The sequence below is a fragment of the Pleurodeles waltl genome, chromosome 9 (assembly GCF_031143425.1).
Source record: "Pleurodeles waltl isolate 20211129_DDA chromosome 9, aPleWal1.hap1.20221129, whole genome shotgun sequence".
NCBI lineage: Eukaryota > Metazoa > Chordata > Amphibia > Caudata > Salamandridae > Pleurodeles > Pleurodeles waltl.
In genome coordinates this window covers 389,508,974-389,531,672 of record NC_090448.1, presented here as the reverse complement: position 1 = coordinate 389,531,672, position 22,699 = coordinate 389,508,974, and the positions used below count along the sequence as shown (strand labels likewise).

The following is a 22,699-nucleotide window of genomic DNA, read 5'->3' as shown; positions in this document are numbered from 1 at the left end:
CCAGAGTGAATCAGTAATGAGTATGAAAAGTAAGCCAAAGCAAAAAAGACAGAAGGGCACAAAGTGATGTCTACACATAAAAATAGCTATGTTTTAGATGTGGATTTTCGTTTCCACACTCCAGTAAATGTCCTGCCATCGGACAAACACTTAAAGCCTGTGGGAAAGAGAACCATTTTGTGACAGTTTGTAAAGCGAAGGGAAAAACAAGCGTGTCACAGAACGAAGACAAAATGCAGCCAGAATGTTCCAGAAGCAATGCTCAACACACACCCACAAGACCAAGCAGTGACATTAGTTGAGGCAAATGGACACTAAACAAAGCCAATCGTCATCCAAATCACCAAACAGTTTTTCTGCCCCAATATCAAGTGAAAGTCAGGAGTTGTGCCATGTTGAGGTTTACCTCTGAAAAATATGAGCATGTTGGACTGGTCGCATGTCAAGAAAAACATCAGTCAAAGTTAAGTCGTCATGCTAAAGCACGGAAAACATACCGACCCTTGAAAAAAATCTACCTCGTCCACTTGCTATGGCGAGTCATATTTTATCAGGTCAAGCTATTTTTAAGACCTACTCCCCCCTTTTGGTGAGCTGACAAAGAACAAGTGTTCTTTTAGAAAGTGAAGGAGAAATAAAGGTGTTCTTGTCACATTTGCTCTGTGTTCAGAGACAGAGGTCAAAATCAGTTTGTCTTTTTTCCTTCTGACTACAGAGTTCCGGGATTTTGTAAGGTGAACTGTCTGACCTGCTGTCAGATGTGTGAAATGAAAGGCTGCAGGTTGTCCAGTTTTTCATAACACACAACATTTAAATACGTCAGCTGTACAAACATTACAGAATATGTCAATAGTTGTGAAAGCCCATTTTTGTCCTTCTGTGCAATGAAAAAAATACTTTAATAGGGTGAAAACAAATCAGAACACTTTACTTGGTGAGGTGTCAATAATAAATATGTTTTCTGGACCTCAATTTCACAGTTTAATGTTAATACACAATATAGTTTTATCAGTAAAGCTGCAAGATAATGAGAGGTTATTGGAGATTTCTTGGAAATTTACTGTCTGTAAATGACCATATGCTACTACATCATGCTTTAGGAATATATTTATTAAAAGTGAGTGTTTAAACAAACTGAGAAACACTCTTGCCCTGATGGCAATGCTGTATGCTGTTAGTACACTAAGAGACAAGTCATACACCGCGTGTACCCTACATGTGGGCTAGATTCTTATTACACATGAAGCATGTGTTTGGACTACATAATCAAACAAAAGAGAAATTTTTTTGTGCAGCAGAAATGCTTAACTCACATATTTGCAGGTGCAAACCTATGTGAGGATGAAGAAAAAGGCAACTCTGTAAAATAAAATATTTGCCCACGATCACACAATTTGAGACCTGTTTACAGGTCAATTACATTGCATTTAGGTCGAGTAGAATAATTGAGTTACTCGATCTGCAAGTCTAGTAACATTTTTATCATTTTTCAAGGCCTGCATATAAACACTGTTCAAAGATTACGTTAGAAATAAATGCTTGTTCAATATGTTTAATTATTGACAGTAGTGCATGGATAAACATAATGGCTGAAGAGATATACAATGCACTATCTCCATTACAGCGGCTTGTGCCACTGAAAACCAAAGTGTATACATGGGCTGCATCAACACCCCTAAAGAGTCATGGTTCATTTGTGGCTACAATGAAGCACAATAAAGTGAAGGTGCAAGCACCCATCCATGTGCTTAAAGGTACAGCATAAAGTGTCTGTCTACTCAGTTGCAGCACAACTGCTATGGGACTGATTTCTGTGAGTTACAACATCAATGTTCATCACAAAATATAAGTCAATTATTTTCATCGTTGCATGGATTAGGAAAGCTTAAGACTAAGAAAGTAAAGCTGCATATTTATGAGGACATCCGCCTGTTCCACAGAGAAATGGTCAAGTTGCTTTTCAATTACAAAAAGCGGTTTAAGAAGAACTTGAATCGTTCCTCAAGCAGGACATTGAGCGTTCCACTGGTCCATTGCTATGGGTTTCTCCCTTAATGGTAGTGCTGAAAAAAGGACAATGAAGAAGCTGTATGTATATGCGTTGACATGCATCAGACAAACAAGGTGATTAAATGAGAACGACATCCGGGTCTACATATTGCTGACATAATGCAAATAAATCGTGCCAAGGGCTTCCCTCATCTTGATTAAAATAAACATCATTATCAGAACTCGAAGAAAATTGCAGGTACATTACAACCTTTTCTACACATGTTGGTCTGATTCGATAAAAAAAAAAAAAAAGGTTTTTGTGAGTCATCGGCTGCAGAACGTTTCTAAGACATCATTCAGGGGCTACACAGAAGGACCACGAAAGAACTCTCACACAAGTAGGTTCATTCCTGACTGATGCTGGCTTGACTTTGAATGCAGTTCCACAAGACAAAGCTACAATTCTTTGGCCATATTTTTTCTGATGGGGGTAGGATATCCGATCCTCAAAAGTGCAAGCACTGTCAAATGCTGATCCCCACAAGACGTTTCTATGGTACGTTCATTTCTTGGTATGGCCAGTTACTGTTCAAGAAACATACAAGACTTTGCCACTGTAAGTGCTCCATTACGAGAGTTGACAAAGAAAATTGTTTCATTTCAATGGTCACAAGAATGTGAGAGAAGTTTCAAGAGAACTGAACATGCCATTAAAAATGCTGCTGAAATGACATACTTCAAGCCAAAGCTTCATACAGAGGCGGTCGCTGATGCTAGCCAAGTCAGGTTAGACGATGACCTTGCACAGCACAGTGGATAGCTAAATGCTCAAAGGCATATTGTGGCATATGCTCTTAGAAGTTTGTCCCAAACAGAACGTGCTTACTCACAACACGAGAAAGAAAATTTCGCTGTGGTATGGGCTTGTGAACATTTACATGTATTCCTGTACGGAAAGCCTTTTATGCTGGTAACTGATATCTATTTATACTGACCATCTTTGGCAATCCAAAAGCCAAGATGCCTCCTCGCATTGAATAATGGGGACTATGATTGCAAGTGTACGATCATAACATTGTGCATAGTCTATCGAAGGGTCAAAACACTGCTGACTACTTTTCCGAGTGCCTATACCAGGTCAACTTACTCCATCCAAGTGAGCTGATGTTTACATTAATTTTATTGTAAAATCAAATTAGCCAGCTGCCATCTCATTTGCCCAGATCATTACTGCCACGAGCCAGGATAATGACACGCTGAAGTTAAAAGACATATTTACACATCAGTCATGGTACCGACACAATCTTTAACCAATGATAATGAATATCAAAAATACAGATGTTAGATATGAAGTGTCTAACTCAGGATGGAGTTATGCTGAGGGTCGAGAATCTAGATTCCGGAGAGTCTGTGACATAAGGTAACTGAAGTGGCTCACGAAGGACACTGTGGTATTGTTGCCACAAAAAGAGCTCTCCCAGACAGAGTTTCATTTTCATATTTAGATAAAAGGGTTGAAATAGAACAAGGCCTGTCATCTATGCAACTGCCTTTCTCCAACTGTTAATCAACATACTCTGAAGATGTCCAAACTCCCCAAGCATGCATTAAAAATAGCCATAGACTTCTTTGGGCGAGTCATCACCTGATGGTGATTGTGGACAAACACTCACGTTTTTCATTAGTCAAAGATCTCTCATCCACAACTCACGAATGACTCATTGAGAGACCAGATGTCATCTTTGTTACATGGGGAGCCCCACCCATTCTGAAGTCTGATAATGGTTCGCTTTATAACAGTCAAGAATTGTACAAATTTCTGGAGCATAGGACTATAAATAATCAAAAGAGCACACCCTTGTGGCCCTCAGGCTCACAGACGCGTTGAGCATTTTATTAAGACGGTATACAGTTTGAAGAGTATATTAAATTCTACCCTACAAGCTTATCGCCAACACCTCACTCCACCACAGACAAAAGTCCTGCAACTGATGTTCGGGAGGGCAATGACAACCAAGATGCCTCAATGGACCAACAAGAGAGAAAGCAGCAAGAACACAATTTTTAATAGGGACTTGGTGAACAAGCAGAAAATTAAAGCCAATGCAGACAAGAGGGGACATGCAAAGAACATCACTTTTAAGAGGAGATTTAATGATCGCCAAGGAGGACATCTGATGCTTCATATCATGTTGAATCGTTCCACGTGGTACCTACCAAGGGACACATGGTGACTGCCCAGCGCCTGGGAAATCTATTACCATAGACTCTTCTCACTTTTGGCTGTTGATTCAACAATCTTCAGACAGAGATGGTGAAGGTGTAATTGTTAGAGCAGAATGCGATGAAAGATTGCTTAGAATGCCGAGTTCAGTTAAAAGCACAGGAATAAAGACATGTAATACTCATCTTAGTGTGTGGTGTAGTCATTGGCAGGAACCCAAGCTGGGGAGCACACTACACTAATCAACAATTTATATACTGGATTGGCACAAAGCAAGGCCAAAAGATATAAAATGAGAACAAGAGAAGTGATAACAAGAATGTCAAACTCTTAATTGATTCAAAATGGAAGAAAGCCTGTGAAGAGGTTAAATCAATTTTCGAAAATGCTCGAGTCAAGCTAACAACTGCAGGGTGGCATCTCTGGGTATGGTGTCGGCCGAAAGGCATCATTATAGGGAAGAAAAAAAATAAAAATAAAAAAATAAATCAATAGAGTAAATAAAGAAAAGTACGGTGTTGAAGCAGCCACTTGTCCTGCAGCAAACAATGCCAAAACATCTCAGCTACTCGAGATTTATTCACCACACTCTGGAGACTGCACATTCTACAGCAGGAGACTGCATGTCCTGCTCTGTATACCTTCTTAAGAAAAGTTAGAGATGCCCTCCAAAGAAATTTTGAATCTAGTCGTTAGGGGAAGCAGGTCAAAATCCTTCCAAGATTAGCACAGTCATACTTAGACACGTCTGAAATTCAACTGATCTTGAAAGCCTGGTATTACCATATGAAGATTATAACCAGCCACAAAACACATACAACTCAACTGCGTAGCTTTTGGCATAACCGCAGAAGTAATCTAAAACATAACTGGGCCAATCTTGCACCGCAGCAATACTATACTCCCAAATCTACCATAAACTTAAATGATGATGCAACAATTGTTGAGACTTCATTGTTATCCAGAATTTGGTGAGAATTAGATGCAGGTGCCCATAAAAAGGTAGATAGAGTAAAACTTTACATTTCAACACTCTCTAACACCAGCTGTGTGCTTAAAACAAACAAACTTAAAAAGTTAACAATGTTAATGTGCAGTCATGGGGACATGCAATGGAAAAGAGAGAAAAGGAATGTCTTTTAAAAAGACTCATTTCTTTCAGCGCTTTCATTTCACATTAAGTAATGGCAATTCTAGCTTCGAATGACTTAAGTTTATCTAGCAATTGAGCTAGCTGTCATCTCAAAACAGGATACCAAGACACCCATGCCTTTGTTGTTTTTTGTCAAGACCAAAAATTACATGATTGGGAACTTGGAAAGAGTTTTTACTACCTCACTACAGCCCCCCAACTTTTCCCACACTAATCACAGCTGTAGCATATACATTCCTTTGCTTTGCTAGAATCCTATTCTAATGATGACATACAGTGCTAATGAGATACCTCTGACTAATTCACCCAAATAAATAATGATAACATTCTGACATTAAATCGCAGAAATATACTACTATTGGTATGTCAGTTAAAACAGTGTGCTCAAGTGGTTCATTTTGCTTACTAGGTTGTTTACAACCCACAACCAGTCAATAAAATGGTTTTGTTTGATACATTGGGTTCCTAAGCAAGCACAAACTTTATGAACCAGTGACATTCGTGCAGTCATTCTTAGTTCTTGACCCATGTACAATTTTAGCTGTCTCCACCATGCTTTATTTTTCATTTGTTTTCTACATGCTTAACACTGCTTGTGAGAGGGCCCAGCAGCTGCAGAGTGCTGTCAGGTTGCTGGCTTCCTATTCATGACTCGCCATCCTTACCTGCGTCTGCTTTTTTTTTTTTTTTTTTACTTTATTTATACAAGGGTACAAAAACTGCACACTGCTGCAGAGCAGCTGGCTATTCTCGCAATATGGTGGATACTTTGTGTTTTTTTTAATTTACTCTTCAAAGATGACCGCTCGCAATCATAGATAAGTTAACTAAAACTTAAAGAAAAAAAAAAAAAAAAAAAAAAAAAAAGGAGGGCCACTCCGTAACCCATGTCTCTTAACAGGTGTGGTAGCCGTTTGTAATTTTTCATAATGCAAAAGAAAAATCATTCTTAGCTGTGGAAGAAGCTATCTAGAGTTAAAGAAAAAACACTGACCAAGCCAACAAGCTTGCTTCACTGGAGAACTATTCATTACCAACACTGGTTACATTTCTGTTCCAGTTTTATCAACAAATACAAAATGAAGCTTGTCCCTGTACAGGTAGAGAAACATCAATGCAGGAGTGGCAAACACAAAAACTTACATACCACACAACACATCAGAAAATATCATACACTTGAGAGCTTAGATGAGAAATCGAAGAGGGGCACCACTCTAAAAATGTGAAAATACACGGGCAGATCTCACTCAAGTTTCCCTTTGCAAGACATATAACCAAACCTGTCTCCCAGGGAGTCTTATAGAACCCCAGAAAACACAGATGATATGCACGCATCCCTGAACATGAGGGGAGGGACAAAACCCATCTCCCTGGGAGCATTACAGCCATACCCAGCCCCCACACGCACCGGCTGATCCCACTCACGTGCGTTGCTGTCTGCTAGGCTGTTCAAGCTGCTAGAGATATCACGCCGCCGGAAGAGGCAGACAACTTTTGCCTCCACATTCCCATTGGCTGTCTGTGGATCAAAAAAAGCAGATTAGAGATTAAATTTTACACAAAAGCACAAGCAAGTTTCTCGCTCAACAGAATATAAAGATTTGTAACAGCAGACAAATATCGTATATCTCTGGTTAGACTGAGTTTACAGGCTCAAGCATCAGATATCAAAATGATAAACATATAAAGATCATGCAGCATGAAAATTTCTCGAAACTCAGGTGTCAGACAATTGCGCCATTCCTCAAAATATACAAGATCAGGACTCCTAGGGGAGCAGTCATATCGTGATGTTCCTGCCAGCAAAGCCCTCTAATTTTTATCACTTAGAATTCACAGATCTCACAGGTTATAACTGAAACATCAGATCATTCCATCAACACAGGCAAGAGCTAAAAGCAAAAATATATTTACCTTATTAAGTTCTTCGATGCGCCGGATGAGGTATGGGTTACTTGAGGAGTTTTCAAAGTAAACATAATCTATAAAAAATAAATTTAAAAAAAACACATGGATACAATTTTTATATTACAGTGATATTCCTATTTGAAGACTCTCACATTGAGCCAGTCTTCTGGCTCTCCCGTCACCATCTACATTTATCAGAGGACCCCGTTTAAGAGTTAGGTATAAGCAAACAAAGCAAAATCAGCCTCAAATAAAAGTAATTATTAATTCCCCCACAAGACGATACAAAGGTTAGGTAAATATGGGACAGCAAGTTTTGTGCAATAGACGTGCAAAATGAGCATCACCGTGGACCACAACAGACATGCATGTCAAACAAACAGAGCGCTTCACAAATGATGGGCGGGGGACTGAAAATTTAGACAAACTGTCACAGCTAAATATTACTTATTTTACACTGTGCAATGATAACCAATAGGCATTCCATATTCCACTGGCCCAAGTAAGCACAGGTAGCTTAACATGTAAGATGGGGGTTTCCGTAACTGTAGAGTTTGATTTCGGTTGGGGAATAAGAGTGGCTGGGCAGACCTTCCATATCCTTACCAGTGAGAGTTATCCCTGTTGGGTGCTCCCGGGGAAATAATGGTGTTTGAATTCTTACAGTCCTCTAACTACGACATGCTGGTATGTGAACTTTGTCATGCCAAGCGGGGAGTTACAGATAGTGTGCCATTCCAAATTAATAGGTTGAAGGTAAGGTTTTTAATGCTAAAATGCTTGCAACTCTTCTGTTCCTTGCCTGTGGAGTATTGTTCCGGCTCAAAGTTCTATTACAAGGATATTCAACGTAGGTCCCAGAAGGCCTGATTCATGCCAGATTGTCAGAATAATCTCCATGTCATTTAGTTTCGATTAACACAAATCTGTCTTATTTGGATACTATAAACATTTGGCACAAGCTCTACCTTCCAGGCATAACATTTGACACCCAGTGAATCCTGTTTCTTGTTTCCCCTCTCTCCATATATCTTGATACTGTTTCTCTGCCGCCTCTTCCTTCAGTTTTTCAGAAGTCAACTATCTTTGCATGTAGTGTTTCTCGGCCCAGTGTAATTATGTGAGTATGCCTGGTGTCCCTGAGGTGCCCACCCTACAAAGCTCCTTGCTGTTCGAGAGTCTTCTGCTTCAATAATCTCTGCTCTGGGACATCCTACAATGGATGGACGTAAGCAATAAGGAAACCAAGTATGGCAACTAAACCTACAACGAACCACTGTTCTAACGAAAGACCGCAGATCTGCAGTCACTTTGTACAACAGTGTCTCTAAACAGACATGCCGTTGCAACAAGAAACGGGGATCCACTACACCCAAACCCAGCTTCTTTGAAATCTGCACAGTCATGCTTGTCTCGTGAGAAAAACCACACACACCTCATGTAAATCACAAAGAAGATTCAACTGTGTAAAACTTCCTACAAAGACAGGCTACTGGCCAACGCAGCCTTTCCGTCACTGTTGAAGAAATGTAACCTTTAGCGCAATAGATTCAGGAGTGATATCAATGTATTTGATCACTGTCATTATCTTCAAAGCTTGTCAGCCAATTATTGTACTTTCAAGTGTAAATCCAGCCAGAAGAGGATCGTTGGGCTTACCTGCTTGCCTATTTTAAAATCTGCAAAGACAACCACTACTCTCCAAAATTGTCAACGCATGTAATAGTAGTAGGAAGCTGGCCTGGTGTGTGGTGAGCACCTACGGTGTTATCACCTTATACCAGGTATCCCCCATTAATGAGCTGGAGTGTCTGGTTGGGGCAGGAGCCACCACCCACCCTTCTGGAGTTGCAAAACCAGTTTGACTGTGAAGACAGTCGGCTGCGCAGCACAGGAGCAGGAGAAGAGTTCCAGGAGTGATGCAGTCAATTTCCCACGTTGGAAGAAGAGTTGCAGTCAGTCAGTGGTGTGAAAAAAACCACCAACAAGCCTTGGTAAAGGCAAGAGTCGCAAATGAAGAGTTGCAAAGCTTCCGGGGACCAGGAGGATCTAGGGTAATTCAACACCAAGAAGGGGAGTCCCAGGTGACCTTCAGCAGTACGGAGAGTCAGAAGTCGAGTGTAAAGAAATGGCTCCCTGTTGCAGTTACCCCCCACTTTTTGCCTGATACTGATGCTGACTTGACTGAGAAGTGTGCTGGGACCCTGCTAACCAGGCCCCAGCACCAGTGTTCTTTCACCTAAAATGTACCATTGATTCCACAATTGGCACACCCTGGCATCCAGATAAGTCCCTTGTAACTGGTACCTCTGGTACCAAGGGCCCTGATGCCAGGGAAGGTCTCTAAGGGCTGCAGCATGTATTATGCCACCCTAGAGACCCCTCACTCAGTACAGACACACTGCTTACCAGCTTGTGTGTGCTAGTGAGAACAAAATGAGTAAGTCGACATGGCACTCCCCTCAGGGTGCCATGCCAGCCTCTCACTGCCTATGCAGTATAGGTAAGACACCCCTCTAGCAGGCCTTACAGCCCTAAGGCAGGGTGCACAATACCATAGGTGAGGGTACCAGTGCATGAGCACTGTGCCCCTACAGTGTCTAAGCAAAACCTTAGACATTGTAAGTGCAGGGTAGCCATAAGAGTATATGGTCTGGGAGTCTGTTTTACACGAACTCCACAGCACCATAATGGCTACACTGAAAGCTGAGAAGTTTGGTATCAAACTTCTCAGCACAATAAATGCACACTGATGCCAGTGTACATTTTATTGCAAAATACACCCCAGAGGGCACCTTAGAGGTGCCCCCTGAAACTTAACCGACTGTCTGTGTAGGCTGACTAGTTCCAGCAGCCTGCCACACTAGAGACATGTTGCTGGCCCCATGGGGAGAGTGCCTTTGTCACTCTGAGGCCAGTAACAAAGCCTGCACTGGGTGGAGATGCTAACACCTCCCCCAGACAGGAGCTGTAACACCTGGCGGTGAGCCTCAAAGGCTCACCCCTTTGTCACAGCACCGCAGGACACTCCAGCTAGTGGAGTTGCCCGCCCCCTCCGGCCCCGGCCCCCACTTTTGGCGGCAAGGCCGGAGAAAATAATGAGAATAACAAGGAGGAGTCACTGGCCAGTCAGGACAGCCCCTAAGGTGTCCTGAGCTGAGGTGACTAACTTTTAGAAATCCTCCATCTTGCAGATGGAGGATTCCCCCAATAGGGTTAGGATTGTGACCGCCTCCCCTTGGGAGGAGGCACAAAGAGGGTGTACCCACCCTCAGGGCTAGTAGCCATTGGCTACTAACCCCCCAGACCTAAACACGCCCTTAAATTTAGTATTTAAGGGCTACCCTGAACCCTAGAAAAATGAGATTCCTGCAACAACAAGAAGAAGGACTGCCTAGCTGAAAACCCCTGCAGAGGAAGACCAGAAGACAACAACTGCCTTGGCTCCAGAAACTCACCGGCCTGTCTCCTGCCTTCCAAAGAACTCTGCTCCAGCGACGCCTTCCAAAGGGACCAGCGACCTCTGCACCCTCTGAGGACTGCCCTGCTTCGACGACGACAAGAAACTCCCGAGGACAGCTGACCTGCTCCAAAAAGACTGCAACTTTATCCAAAGGAGCAGCTTTAAAGAACCCTGCAATCTCCCCGCAAGAAGCGTGAGACTTGCAACACTGCACCCGGCGACCCCGACTCGGCTGGTGGAGAACCAACACCTCAGGGAGGACCCCCGGACTACTCTACGACTGTGAGTACCAAAACCTGTCCCCCCTGAGCCCCCACAGCGCCGCCTGCAGAGGGAATCCCGAGGCTTCCCCTGACCGCGACTCTCTGAAACCTAAGTCCTGACGCCTGGAAAAGACCCTGCACCCGCAGTCCCCAGGACCTGAAGGACCGGACTTTCACTGCAGAAGTGACCCCCAGGAGTCCCTCTCCCTTGCCCAAGTGGAGGTTTCCCCGAGGAAGCCCCCCCTTGCCTGCCTGCAGCGCTGAAGAGATCCCTTGATCTCTCATTGACTTACATTGCGAACCCGACGCTTGTTCTAACACTGCACCCGGCCGCCCCCGCGCCGCTGAGGGTGAAATTTCTGTGTGGGCTTGTGTCCCCCCCGGTGCCCTACAAAACCCCCCTGGTCTGCCCTCCGAAGACGCGGGTACTTACCTGCAAGCAGACCGGAACCGGGGCACCCCCTTCTCTCCATTTAAGCCTTTGCGTTTTGGGCACCACTTTGAACTCTGCACCTGACCGGCCCTGAGCTGCTGGTGTGGTAACTTTGGGGTTGCTCTGAACCCCCAACGGTGGGCTACCTTGGACCAAGAAACTGAACCCTGTAAGTGTCGTACTTACCTAGTAAAACTAACAAAAACTTACCTCCCCCAGGAACTGTGAAAATTGCACTAAGTGTCCACTTTTAAAATAGCTATTTGTGAATAACTTGAAAAGTATACATGCAATTGAAATGATTCAAAGTTCCTAATGTACTTACCTGCAATACCTTTCAAACAAGATATTACATGTAAAATTTGAACCTGTGGTTCTTAAAATAAACTAAGAAAAGATATTTTTCTATAACAAAACCTATTGGCTGGATTTGTCTCCGAGTGTGTGTACCTCATTTATTGTCTATGTGTATGTACAACAAATGCTTAACACTACTCCTTGGATAAGCCTACTGCTCGACCACACTACCACAAAATAGAGCATTAGTATTATCTCTTTTTACCACTATTTTACCTCTAAGGGGAACCCTTGGACTCTGTGCATGCTATTCCTTACTTTGAAATAGCACATACAGAGCCAACTTCCTACATCGAGGATGAAGACCCTCGCAGGCAGCTCACATGCACAAGTATCACAGTGAGACCCACTCAGCATACCTGGAGAGGAGTCACACGTCGCTGGAGCAGCAGGCAGGAGACTGTGCTTTGCACGGAAGAGTGCTGAAGACCAGGGCTACCCTGAGCCTGAAGATCCCTTGGAAGAAGAACCAAGGAGCCTTGGTAGCTGCAAGAGTCGCGGTGCACAAGGGTACTGTCCTGCAAAGAGCGGCGAGGGTTTACCTTCACACCAAGGAAGATTTCTCCTTGCTTCTTGTGAAGGTTGAAGACTTGTTGCCCCCAGAGGATGCACTGCCAGGGAAATGTTGCAGTTGCTGAAAGGAGCCGCAGAAACAATGTTGCAAAGCGGAGTAGACGCTGGAGTTGCAGATTGTCCGTTCCTGGAGGGTCGCAGTGGCCAGAGGCTGGAATCTTGCACGTCGAATCTGAAGCTCTACCCAAAAGGGAGACCCTAAAAAGCCCAAGAAGGGGGACTGGTCATCTAGCAGGGTGGCCACCTATCAGGAGGAGGCTAGGACGTCGCCTTCCTGACCTGGCCACTCAAGCTTCCACAGGCCTCTGCCCACCTTGGATTCAAGATGGCAGAATCAAGTGGCCACCTGAAGGAGCTCTAGGCACCACCTGGGGTGGTGATGGACAGAGGAGTGGTCACTCCCCGTTCCACTGTCCAGTTTTGCGTCCCAGAGGGGACCTGGGGCCCCTGGACTGATGTAAACCAGTTTATGCAGAGAAGGCACCAAATGTGCCCTTCAAAGCATACAAGTGGCTTAGGGGTGCTACCCCTCCCAAGCCATGTAACACCTATTCCCAAAGGGAGAGCTTGTTGCCTCCCACTCCCAAAGGAAATCCTTTGTTCTGCCTTCCTGGGCTTGAGTTGGCCAATCAGCAGGAGGCAGAAACCGGTCTGTAGGATGGCAGCAGACATGGCTGCCTGGGAAAACTCTGCAAACAAGGAGGAGCAAAGCTGGGGCTCCTCTAAGGAGCCCCCAGAGTGCATGGAATCATACCACCAATACTGGCAATAGTATTGGGGTATGATTCTGACATGTTTGATGCCAAACATGCCCAGGTTCGGAATTACCATTATGTAGCTGGACAAGGTGTCCAGTACATGGGTAAAATGGCTTCCCAACACTTACAAAGTCCAGGAAAATGGAGCTGGAGTTCATAGGCGCACCTCTGCTCATTCAGGAGTGACTTGAAGTGACCAATAGTGAAAGGGTGCATGCACCTTTTCACGCAGGCTGCAATGGCAGGCCTGCAGACATTTTGCATCGTCTCCCATTGGTGGCATTATACATGCTGCAGCCTGAGTACCTGTGTACCATATACTGGGGACTTACATGGGGGTACCAGTATGCCAATGGTTGGGTGTACTAAGTCAGGAACAAATGAATTTTAGAGGGAGAGAGCACAGTCACTGGGGTCCTGATTGGCAGGATCCCAGTGAGCACAGTCAAAACAAACTGACAGCAGGCAAAAATTTGGGTTAACCATGCCAAAAAGAGGGTACTTTCCTACAATAGTATGCAGCCGGATGCAGGACTGAGAGCATTTGTTTGTAAAATAAGTAGATGCTGCTATTCCATTGATTACTTTTTAATCTACTAGTGGAATCTCCTGTGTAGCAACCCTTTACTTTTATAAGCACTACAAGGACAATCAAATCACTAAAGAAAAAGCAGTGTACACTTACGTACACTCTACAGTGCAAGCAGTAAGAAGAAATACTGAACAGAGTGCAAAAGTGAAAGTTCAAATGACAATTTAGTATCTTCCAGACAAAGACTTAAGACCTTAAACCTCTATCATGCCAGTATTGCTTCACTTAACTATATTTATTCCTTTTCCCCACACAGTCACATAAACATATAGGTGCTAAAACTATCTTGGTAACACCAACATCACTGACAACTTGGAGGAGAGTGATGAGACCACTATGGGTTCATTTGAAGCTATGGAGCAGACAGTTCACTAGTTAAAGTCGTTGCAGCAGACACTGTAGCAGAACTGTACTCAAGCAGGAAATCTAGATTTAGAAATCACACAAGGAATGAAGGCAACACCTGAGTAAACAGAATGCAAATAAATAAAAGTCGTATGTATGTAGATATGTGGTATTTGTGTAGCACAACCTAGCAGCAAGACCAGCAGAGCTCCGTATAGCGCTCAAAGAAAGTCAATGTGTGATTTGAGGGACAACGGATTTCTAAAAGCGAAAGTACTCAGTTATTGCATCAAGATGTAGAGTTCTTTTAAGAAGTGTGACTACAGATCTTTCCTAAACTGGAGCAGGGTTAAGTTAAAGCTGATGAATATATAGATGTTATCTAAAATGCTGGGTGCAGTGGAGTTTAATTTGTAATGGGTAAAAGTAGGTTGCTGTTTATGGAGAACAACGACAATTCTGTTTAATGGGGTTAAGCTTAAGTTATGTGCTGGAGACAAAGATGCAAACCGTGTTTGAACTGTTGGAAGCCTGGAGAGGAGGAGACCTCTAAATACAGATAAGTCTCATCACCATATTGGTGAATTTTGATGCTATATTGAGTAGAGATACTAAAAGGGACTCAATGTAGAGGGGTTTGATGTACACTTGGCCTATGACTTTTGCAGCAAGCATTGGCAAATTCAATATGTCTCGCTTTTGTAAAATATTTGTTTGGTCTGTATCTTTTTTGTTTAGCCAAGCTGCACAGCAGTTGCGATGCTGTGCAGGGTGGATAAAGTTCAAAAGAAAAAAACCTCTGAAGAGGCTAGTTTTCCTTTGAAGTTACTGATCACATTTAGAGGAGTAAAACGAAAAGAAAACATAAAACATGTGTTTTTTAAGTGGGTGGTGGAGAGGATGCAACACTTGGGAGGGTGGCAATACAGGGGATGATGGGTGCCAAAGCAACACGAAGAAAGCATAAAAGCAGCAGGAGGCAGGTGGGGCAAAGCAATGAGGAGAAGCACAAATGTAAGATCAAGGAGGATGTAGAAGCAGTCGGCAACAGAAGCATTTGCGAGGGAGACACAAACATGCATGCACTCTCATGGAGTGGCTACCACAAAAAAAACAGGTATTGATTGAAATGCAAACAGCTGAAGCAGACATGCCAGCCAAACAAAGAGGTGAATCTCATCGAAAGGGACAAACACAAGGTTAATAAGCTGTGAAACTAATAACGAGGCCAACGAATAAAATAGCAGAGTGTACAGATATTATTCTCCTCCCGCTGGGGTATTTCTAATTTCTATAAACCCCCCAACCCATACTGGAAGGGATTACACGATGTGAGCAAAGTTGATCCCTCCTTGCTTGTTGGGGCCTCCACATAGGCGCATTTTACAGAGGCTATACAATATTCCAGTCGCCAACAGATTTGAAGCCCTTGAGGAAGTTGACCGACTTACCAACCCATGGGGCCCCCTCGAGTACTCCGGGGAGGGGATTGGTAGTCCAAGGGAGAGCTGGCCCCCATGTGAAGGGGAGGATGACCGCACTTTTAATTAACTCTGGCAATAACAAATATGAGGGTTGGATGGGGTGCGATTAGGGAGTTAGCTGTGAGCCTTCGAGGAGGTCCACCAACGTTTGGCCATGACATTCTGGTCTCTCACTCTGTTACCCTATTGCTGCCTCACTGCGGGGGAGGATCAAGCATCAGACCAAACTCACCACGAAGGTACAAAGACGACTAGGGGTGAGCGCCCCGATAACTCGACTGGAGAATTTCCATTTAATCCCCTGACACGGTTGATTATACTGATCGCAGGCTAGTTCAGCAGTTAAATTATTATCATGGGAATGTTAGCGGCTTAGCCGCCAAGTTTGGCTGCCCCGATTGGGGGAAATTATATACATCACTTTGATCTTTGCTTGGTTCAAGAAACTTTCCAACTTATTGAGCGTCAGCGAGTGGGGTTTGCCTCCTACTGTAAAAACACAATTGGAGGAGGAAGACCTCCTGGTGGTTTGACTATATGGGTCGGTGTCCACCTTGGTTGTATTATCAAACCAGTTGCAATAATGTCTGATGATATCTTTCGTATCCATCTTTCCTTTCCTTTCCAACCCTGCTTAATGTGTATGTTTGTAATGTATACTCGAGATCTGTGGGATAGGGGCAGGAATCATTAGTTAGGGACATTCTTAATGCTCACATGGCCTCCCCCCCAAGCCAGATTTAAGGTTATTGGTGAGGACTTTAATTGCCAATTCGAACCTTTGGTGATTATTTATGACCGGAAGTCTACTACAGCTGCAGAAGATAATCTCTGGTAGATTCTAGCCGCCAGATTGCCCCCTATCAAGAAACAGCCAGCATTGGCTTTGTAAATGTATGCTCATACACTAAACCATCTGTAGCGAGCCTGTAATAGGAGTACAAAGCCCGATAGAAATGGGATGCATACCTTTAATAGGGTGGGGTGTACTATCTTGATCGACTATATTTTGGCCGATCTCAGACTTTGGGCATAGGTGGAAGACATGGTAATTGACATAAGTCATGATAGTGACCACAATGCCCTAGGATTAGATCTTTCCCCCCCAACATGCAGTACTGTTAGTAGATGCGATCTTTTTGACGATAAGCTGCTGGTGACATCCAACAAACGCAGAGTCAAATGGTGTATGGTCAAGCGGCCTCAACCATCATTGAGGCAGATTCACCAGGAAGTCAGAAAAAGTATTGATGCAGTTCTTGATTTGTCCCCCGTGTTAGGTAACCCTGATTCCTTAATCAATGATTGGTGACATTCACTCCCAGTTATATTGAACATAAAAGAATGTCTCCTGCACAGAGGTCAAACGCGGGGGTCAAAGAAAGCATGCTCCCTCCTGGTTTGAGGACAAATGTAGGGAAGCGAAACTGACACTACTTAATGTGATTAAGACCCAGGATAAAAATCTTATACAACAACAAAGAGCAATTGATAAATTAAAAAAAAGCACTCAGTACTGCGAAGAAAGAAAAAGATCAGGGCAGGTGGTCAGATTTGCTTAGTGCAGTACGATGATGTAAAGGCCATACGGAACTCTGGAAGTTGGTTAATTTAGGGACTCTTGAGCATGCAGGGGGAGGCTGGTAATAACATTGCTGCTGACGTGTGGGCCAACCTCCTATAACATTGGAGGAAGTGAGCAAGGCAATAATAGAGAAAAAAAAAAAAGAAGATTGTCCTGAACAAAGCCCCGCGACTTGATACAATTCTTGGGAGATTTATTCTTGTGGTTTGGGGGCCCTTATTGTGCTTTCTTTGTCAATGCAATTGTGGAAGGGAAACTCATTCTCCACTCTTGGGTGGACGCTGAAATAATTGCTTTTTTTTTTTTTTTTTTTTAAAGGTTCACTCCTGTTGCCCAAAAATCTATCAGCCAATCAGATTGAGAGATACCACCCAGCAGATATTTGCCAGAGTTATCTTGGAGAGAATGAAAGATTGGATTAAGGCCAATGAGACCCTAACTCCTTTGCAAGCTGTTTTTTGTGATTTTGTAACAACGATTGACCATGTGTTTAGGTTGCAGCTTCTCTACTGGAAAACTATAGTGCAAGGCGGGCAAACTGTATATAGTCTTTGTAGACCTAAAGACAGCTTTTGACCTGGTACCCAGGAGTACTCTGTGGCGAGTCCTTTCCGATATTGGGGTTCCATCTTACCTTCTCTCCATCACAGTAAGACTCCATGAGCACAATTTTGTTCAAGTGCGTTTTGGTAAGATGGAGGAAGTGTCGGACCCTTTTGTTGTTAATAGAGGAGTAAGGCAGGGATGTGTGTTAGCACCTCCACTCTTCTCCTTATACATAAATGGCTTGGTCGAGCATTTAAATCTGTGTGATAATGATGCCCCTAGGATATTGTCCTCTAAAGTGCTGGCTCTTATGTTTGCAGACGATACTCTTCTCTCCAAATCTATGGGTTTACAGAAACCCTTACACCCATTCAGTAGGTTTTGTGTGGCAAGGAGGTTAGAAATGTAATTGAGCAAAACAAAAAAATGCATGGTTCACAATCCGATTGAACCACACTATGAATGGTGCTCCTTTAGAACAAGTCCACACATATGAAGTATTGAGGCATTACCATCAGCAAACAGATGGCTTGGGCCGCAAAAATCGCTAAGCAAAGACTTACGTTGGAACACCATACTGGTGGACTACTAATGGTACATCAGGCGTCTTTCCCCTGTCATTAAGATCTCCACTGCCCAAGCTTTGGGGGTGGTGTTTTAGGGGGCTGAATTATGGGCTCAGAAACCGTAAAATTCCTCATTTGAATAGAGAATCGTTTTTTGACATAAGTGCTGAATCTTTCTGTTAACACGCCAGTTGTTCCAGGCATGACATGGGGGGGGGGGGGTTCAGACCTATCTCTGAGGAGATAGCCCTTAAGCCAATTTTATACTGGGGGAGAGTATGGGCTATTCTTGAACTATACGCTTTCAGGCTAGCCCTGAAAGAAATACTTGGCATGCAGGGTGCAGCCAATCTACCCTGGATAAGGCATGTCAGAGTGACCCTGAGGAATATGGCTAGAGGCAGTCTGTAGGACGATCCTAGGAGGGCATCTCCTAGCATTTCCAAATCTAATGTTATCCAGCTCCAGATTAGGACCACTGACTAATAATTTTATATTTAATAAAGATTTTTATAACTTAAAAATGTTACGGATGAAACTGGACCAAGTCTGGCCTAGAAATTTTAAGTGCAATTTAGGCTTGGACCTTGCCTTTACTTCCATACACCTATAAATGGGCAAATGCAAGGTGTGCTGAAAACCATGCCTGTCATGCATGTGCTGGATTTAATTAATCTGAAGTCCATGCCCTTTTCTTTTGCCATACCTATATTAAGTCCAGAAGAAAGTGGATAGTTCCTGCATGTAGGAATTTCGGGACCCGTCAGCATCTAAAGGCCTATAGAATTCCAAAAACATATACAAATCAAGCCATTGTTTGTGCAGTTTGCCAAATTTGTATTTGCAATGTGGTGTACGAGAAGGAAATTAGTACTGACAACTACCTTCTTTTAAATCCAATACATTTAATGATTGCTTGAATCATTTAGGTACTACACTGTTTCAGTCCAAATGTACATTTGGAGTTTACCAATATTATGGAGGTGGCTGTTAAATTTGTATCTACTGTTTTATTGTTGTATATTTACACAATGCTTTATTTCTTGAACACTTGCTTTTTAACAATCTTTCTGGGGAATTTATGTTAAGTAGGTATATATGAATGTGCTTATAACCATTTATCCTCTGATGTAAATGATATTTTAGTATGCTATTCGACTGGAGATTGTTGTTTTATATATTAGTATTTTTAATGTTCTACCGCTGAATGTATCTTTTATGGCGCAGTGCTAACAATGCATCCAGCAGATCATTCAAAGACTGCAACTCATTTAATACAGGGTAACTTTTTCTGTTTGATTAAAAAAAAAAAAAAGTTATACACTTAACTTCTGAGAAAAAGGAAGTAAATAAATTGTCTGGAACTTGGGTTAATGAATCATGCCATGCAAGAGAAGCAAAAAATAATAACAACATTAAAAATACACTACTGTCAAGGCAAAACAATAATTACAGAAGCTGACGTAACTTTCCTAACGACCAAGAAAGTTGAAACTGATATAAAAGTTACATTTCACACCTGTAGAGAGAAGCTTCCACAGAATATTCACATAAAACACGGATGCATAGCCTTTGCAGTACACAAACTGGGACCACTTCATCCGGGTTGAAGACTTATAAATAAGATTGGCAAAAAGAGGCACAGCGCAAGTCTATATCACATTAAACATGCTCTGACCACTCAAAGCTTTTCTTTGGCAGATCTGATATATTGTTGCGAGCTGATGTCACAAGATCAAATTGACAGGCATTGGTAACAACCCTAGACAAAGAAACTGCTTCAAACTAGGAGACGTCCACCAGTAAAAGACTATATAACTGACAGCTGCAGATATTCATCCTGATACATCTTTAAAATACAACGTTAAAGCAACCACAAAAATCAAACGACCTGAAAAACCGGGACATGACAACTGGTAGAAAGACGAGAACCTCATTTTCACTGCCATTCAAATGTACACCTAACAACTAGTCAATGTTCTCTGCGATATCGCATTCGAAGCAGGATGAAAAATACATGTGATACCACGGAACATACGGTTTGTGAGAGTTCAGTTTTATCACACAGGCCCACTCACTTTTCTTCTTCCCTTACCAGAGAACTCGTCTCCTCCCTGTTACCACCACCTGGGATGCAGTGTGCCAAACAAACAGAACATAGACACATCAATGTCACTACCACCTAGCTAACACCATATGAGGGAAGTCTGATTGACATGTGGGGGTAGACTTCAGCTACATATATTAAGTCTGTGGTAGAACTATGAACACCAACATGATAAGGATTGGTATGTTTTGGAACACTTTTTTTCCATTAATAAGAATGGTTATGCTCCTTAATATGTGGCTTTCTTTCACTTGTCGGGCTGGTGCACTATTTTGCTCTGTCACCCAATTGAGGATTGGGCTTACACTTACTCAAAGCATTCAAACTTCCGTGGACTACAGACCCCCAGGAGTAGACTGAAAAAGATAAGGGCACATAAAGTTTGAAGAAAAGTCCAGCTATCCCACAGTTAACATCCCTGCTGGGAGGAAATTGTAGGTGACCATTTGCACAACAGCTCCAGCAAACAAATCTTGGATGGACAAGTTGCCTTCTAGCATGCAGAGGGTTTGGGCCGTACATGTGACGTGATATTTTGTTATAAAAGATGCCCTTCCTGAACTGAGCCCTGCTAACACCCCTGTGTGGAGAATGGGGGGGGGGGGGGTTGTTACAGAACACCAAAGTACACTCTTGTACTGCAAAATAAGGCTTTGGGTGGTCTTGTTCATATCTTGTGGATAAGCTTTGAAATGTTTGATGATGTTGATCCCATTTCTTTAAGTGGGATGCGAGGGAGAGGGGATACATTTCCATCTGGCATCCTAATTGTTTTTCTTGAGGTATGATATTTTAGTTTCGTTCTATAATTTGTGTTAGGGCTATGTTCCCTTACATGACAAAATCGTAGTGCTTGTGCATGGTGTGTGAGGGTTTACTCTAATTCAGTGATCTTAAATTATTTTCCCAGTGAACCCTGAATGGGGCTGTTGCCTTTTGTGATTCTTTAATTTGAAGTCCCTGAGTGTGCTTTATGAGGGTCTTCTTCAATCTCAATTCACTGTGTGCAAAGCATGTTAACAGATAGCAATGAACACCATTCAAGTTCAATAACAGTCAGGAGTATAACAAAAGTCACACAAAAAATCACTACTAGAACAGTCAATCAAAAACACATCTGGAGCAAATCTAAACAGCGCTGAGAATAAATCGCAGAAACATTTGAAATTAAAAGGCAATAGGACAGTTACTCTGGTGGTGAGACTGCCACCTACACTGAGACAGTGCATACTTTATTCGAAAGATTTACTGTGACAAAATCCCTTTCACTTGCTTCAATCTTATTCTTAAGGAACCGGTATTACCATCTAATGACACTGATAAGCCTTGAAACAGTTTCTAGGGTACCATCTAATAAAGTTCCCTTCATTGCTCATACAACGTCTTTAGACACCATCTAAAAAGATCAGTTATCTTTGAGGGTCTAGGCACTTTTTATGTCCTGATCCAATACTCTGATAGGTTATTTTTTGAAGAACTATGGTCCCATTTTGCGAAAGCTTACGGAGGAAAATGTCATAGACTCTGAGGGGTCATATCTCACTGCCCTTTAAATAAGCCATGTACGGAACTCACTTATCCTTCCGCCACTTCAATACGAGAGGATCCTTTCCCGCACACACATTTCAATGAATTGGTTAACAAACTATGATTTGCATCTTCAGTCATGAAGGGTCCCACGCGTGTTGTATCTTTTAAAGAAATCCACTAAGGCGTTTATCTCACAGCAGCCACCCAGGCTCTTTACCAATACTCCCTTCATCCCCTCTTAGTTCACCCTGCTACATTCCTACGTCCTTTCTTATTATTTGACCACCACCAAATAGTCACAACCTTTCATAAACCACACGCTGTTCAGGCACAACTCACCCCCCACCCGGTACATGTTGGCCGCCATCTTCGCCCCACTTCCCCCGCACAATGGAGGCTCGCCGCTACCACTGCTGGCGCCGCCGCTGCAGGCCTGGCGGATACTTCCGCTTCCGGTCCGGGGTCCACGCGCCGCCGCGCGCACGTTCTCTGACGCGGCCTCGTGCCCGGTGCCGCCGTAGACTCGCTTCCTCGCGCCCCCACGCAGCCGCACTACGCTCCTGATGACGTCACGAGCCCGGTAACCGGCCTTGGGGCGGAGCCTAGGTCAACTCCGAAAACTAGCCTTAAAATCTTCCGGAAATCGCCGAGTGGTGCCGAAAATACACGATAGGAATCGGAAACAGTCGACCCTTAACGGAAACTCTGTGAGGGTCAAATGTACTGAATCTATCTCCTTTTGTGCCCTAAACGTTATTATCGGGGAGGCTACCCATCCAGTGTTTAATTTGCCCGCATTTGTGTGGTCCAGTTGCTCGCA

The 22,699-nt window shown here is 43.2% G+C and overlaps 1 protein-coding gene across 2 annotated transcripts in view; it reads right to left on the bottom strand.

The window, feature by feature from the left end:
• Window positions 1-22,468, bottom strand: part of MTA2 (metastasis associated 1 family member 2) — a 524,852-nt gene extending 502,384 nt beyond the window's left edge. Inside the window, exons 1-3 of one of the 2 annotated variants that reach the window (XM_069207047.1) lie at window positions 22,219-22,468; window positions 7,284-7,351; window positions 6,795-6,888 (exon numbers count right to left, since the gene is read on the bottom strand). In XM_069207047.1, the coding sequence (XP_069063148.1) occupies window positions 6,795-6,888; window positions 7,284-7,351; window positions 22,219-22,246 (190 nt within the window). In that variant the 5' untranslated portion in view covers window positions 22,247-22,468. The remainder of the gene's footprint in view (window positions 1-6,794; window positions 6,889-7,283; window positions 7,352-22,218) is intronic. The other variant, XM_069207046.1, reaches the window with a different exon arrangement.
• Window positions 22,469-22,699: the final 231 nt, after the last annotated feature.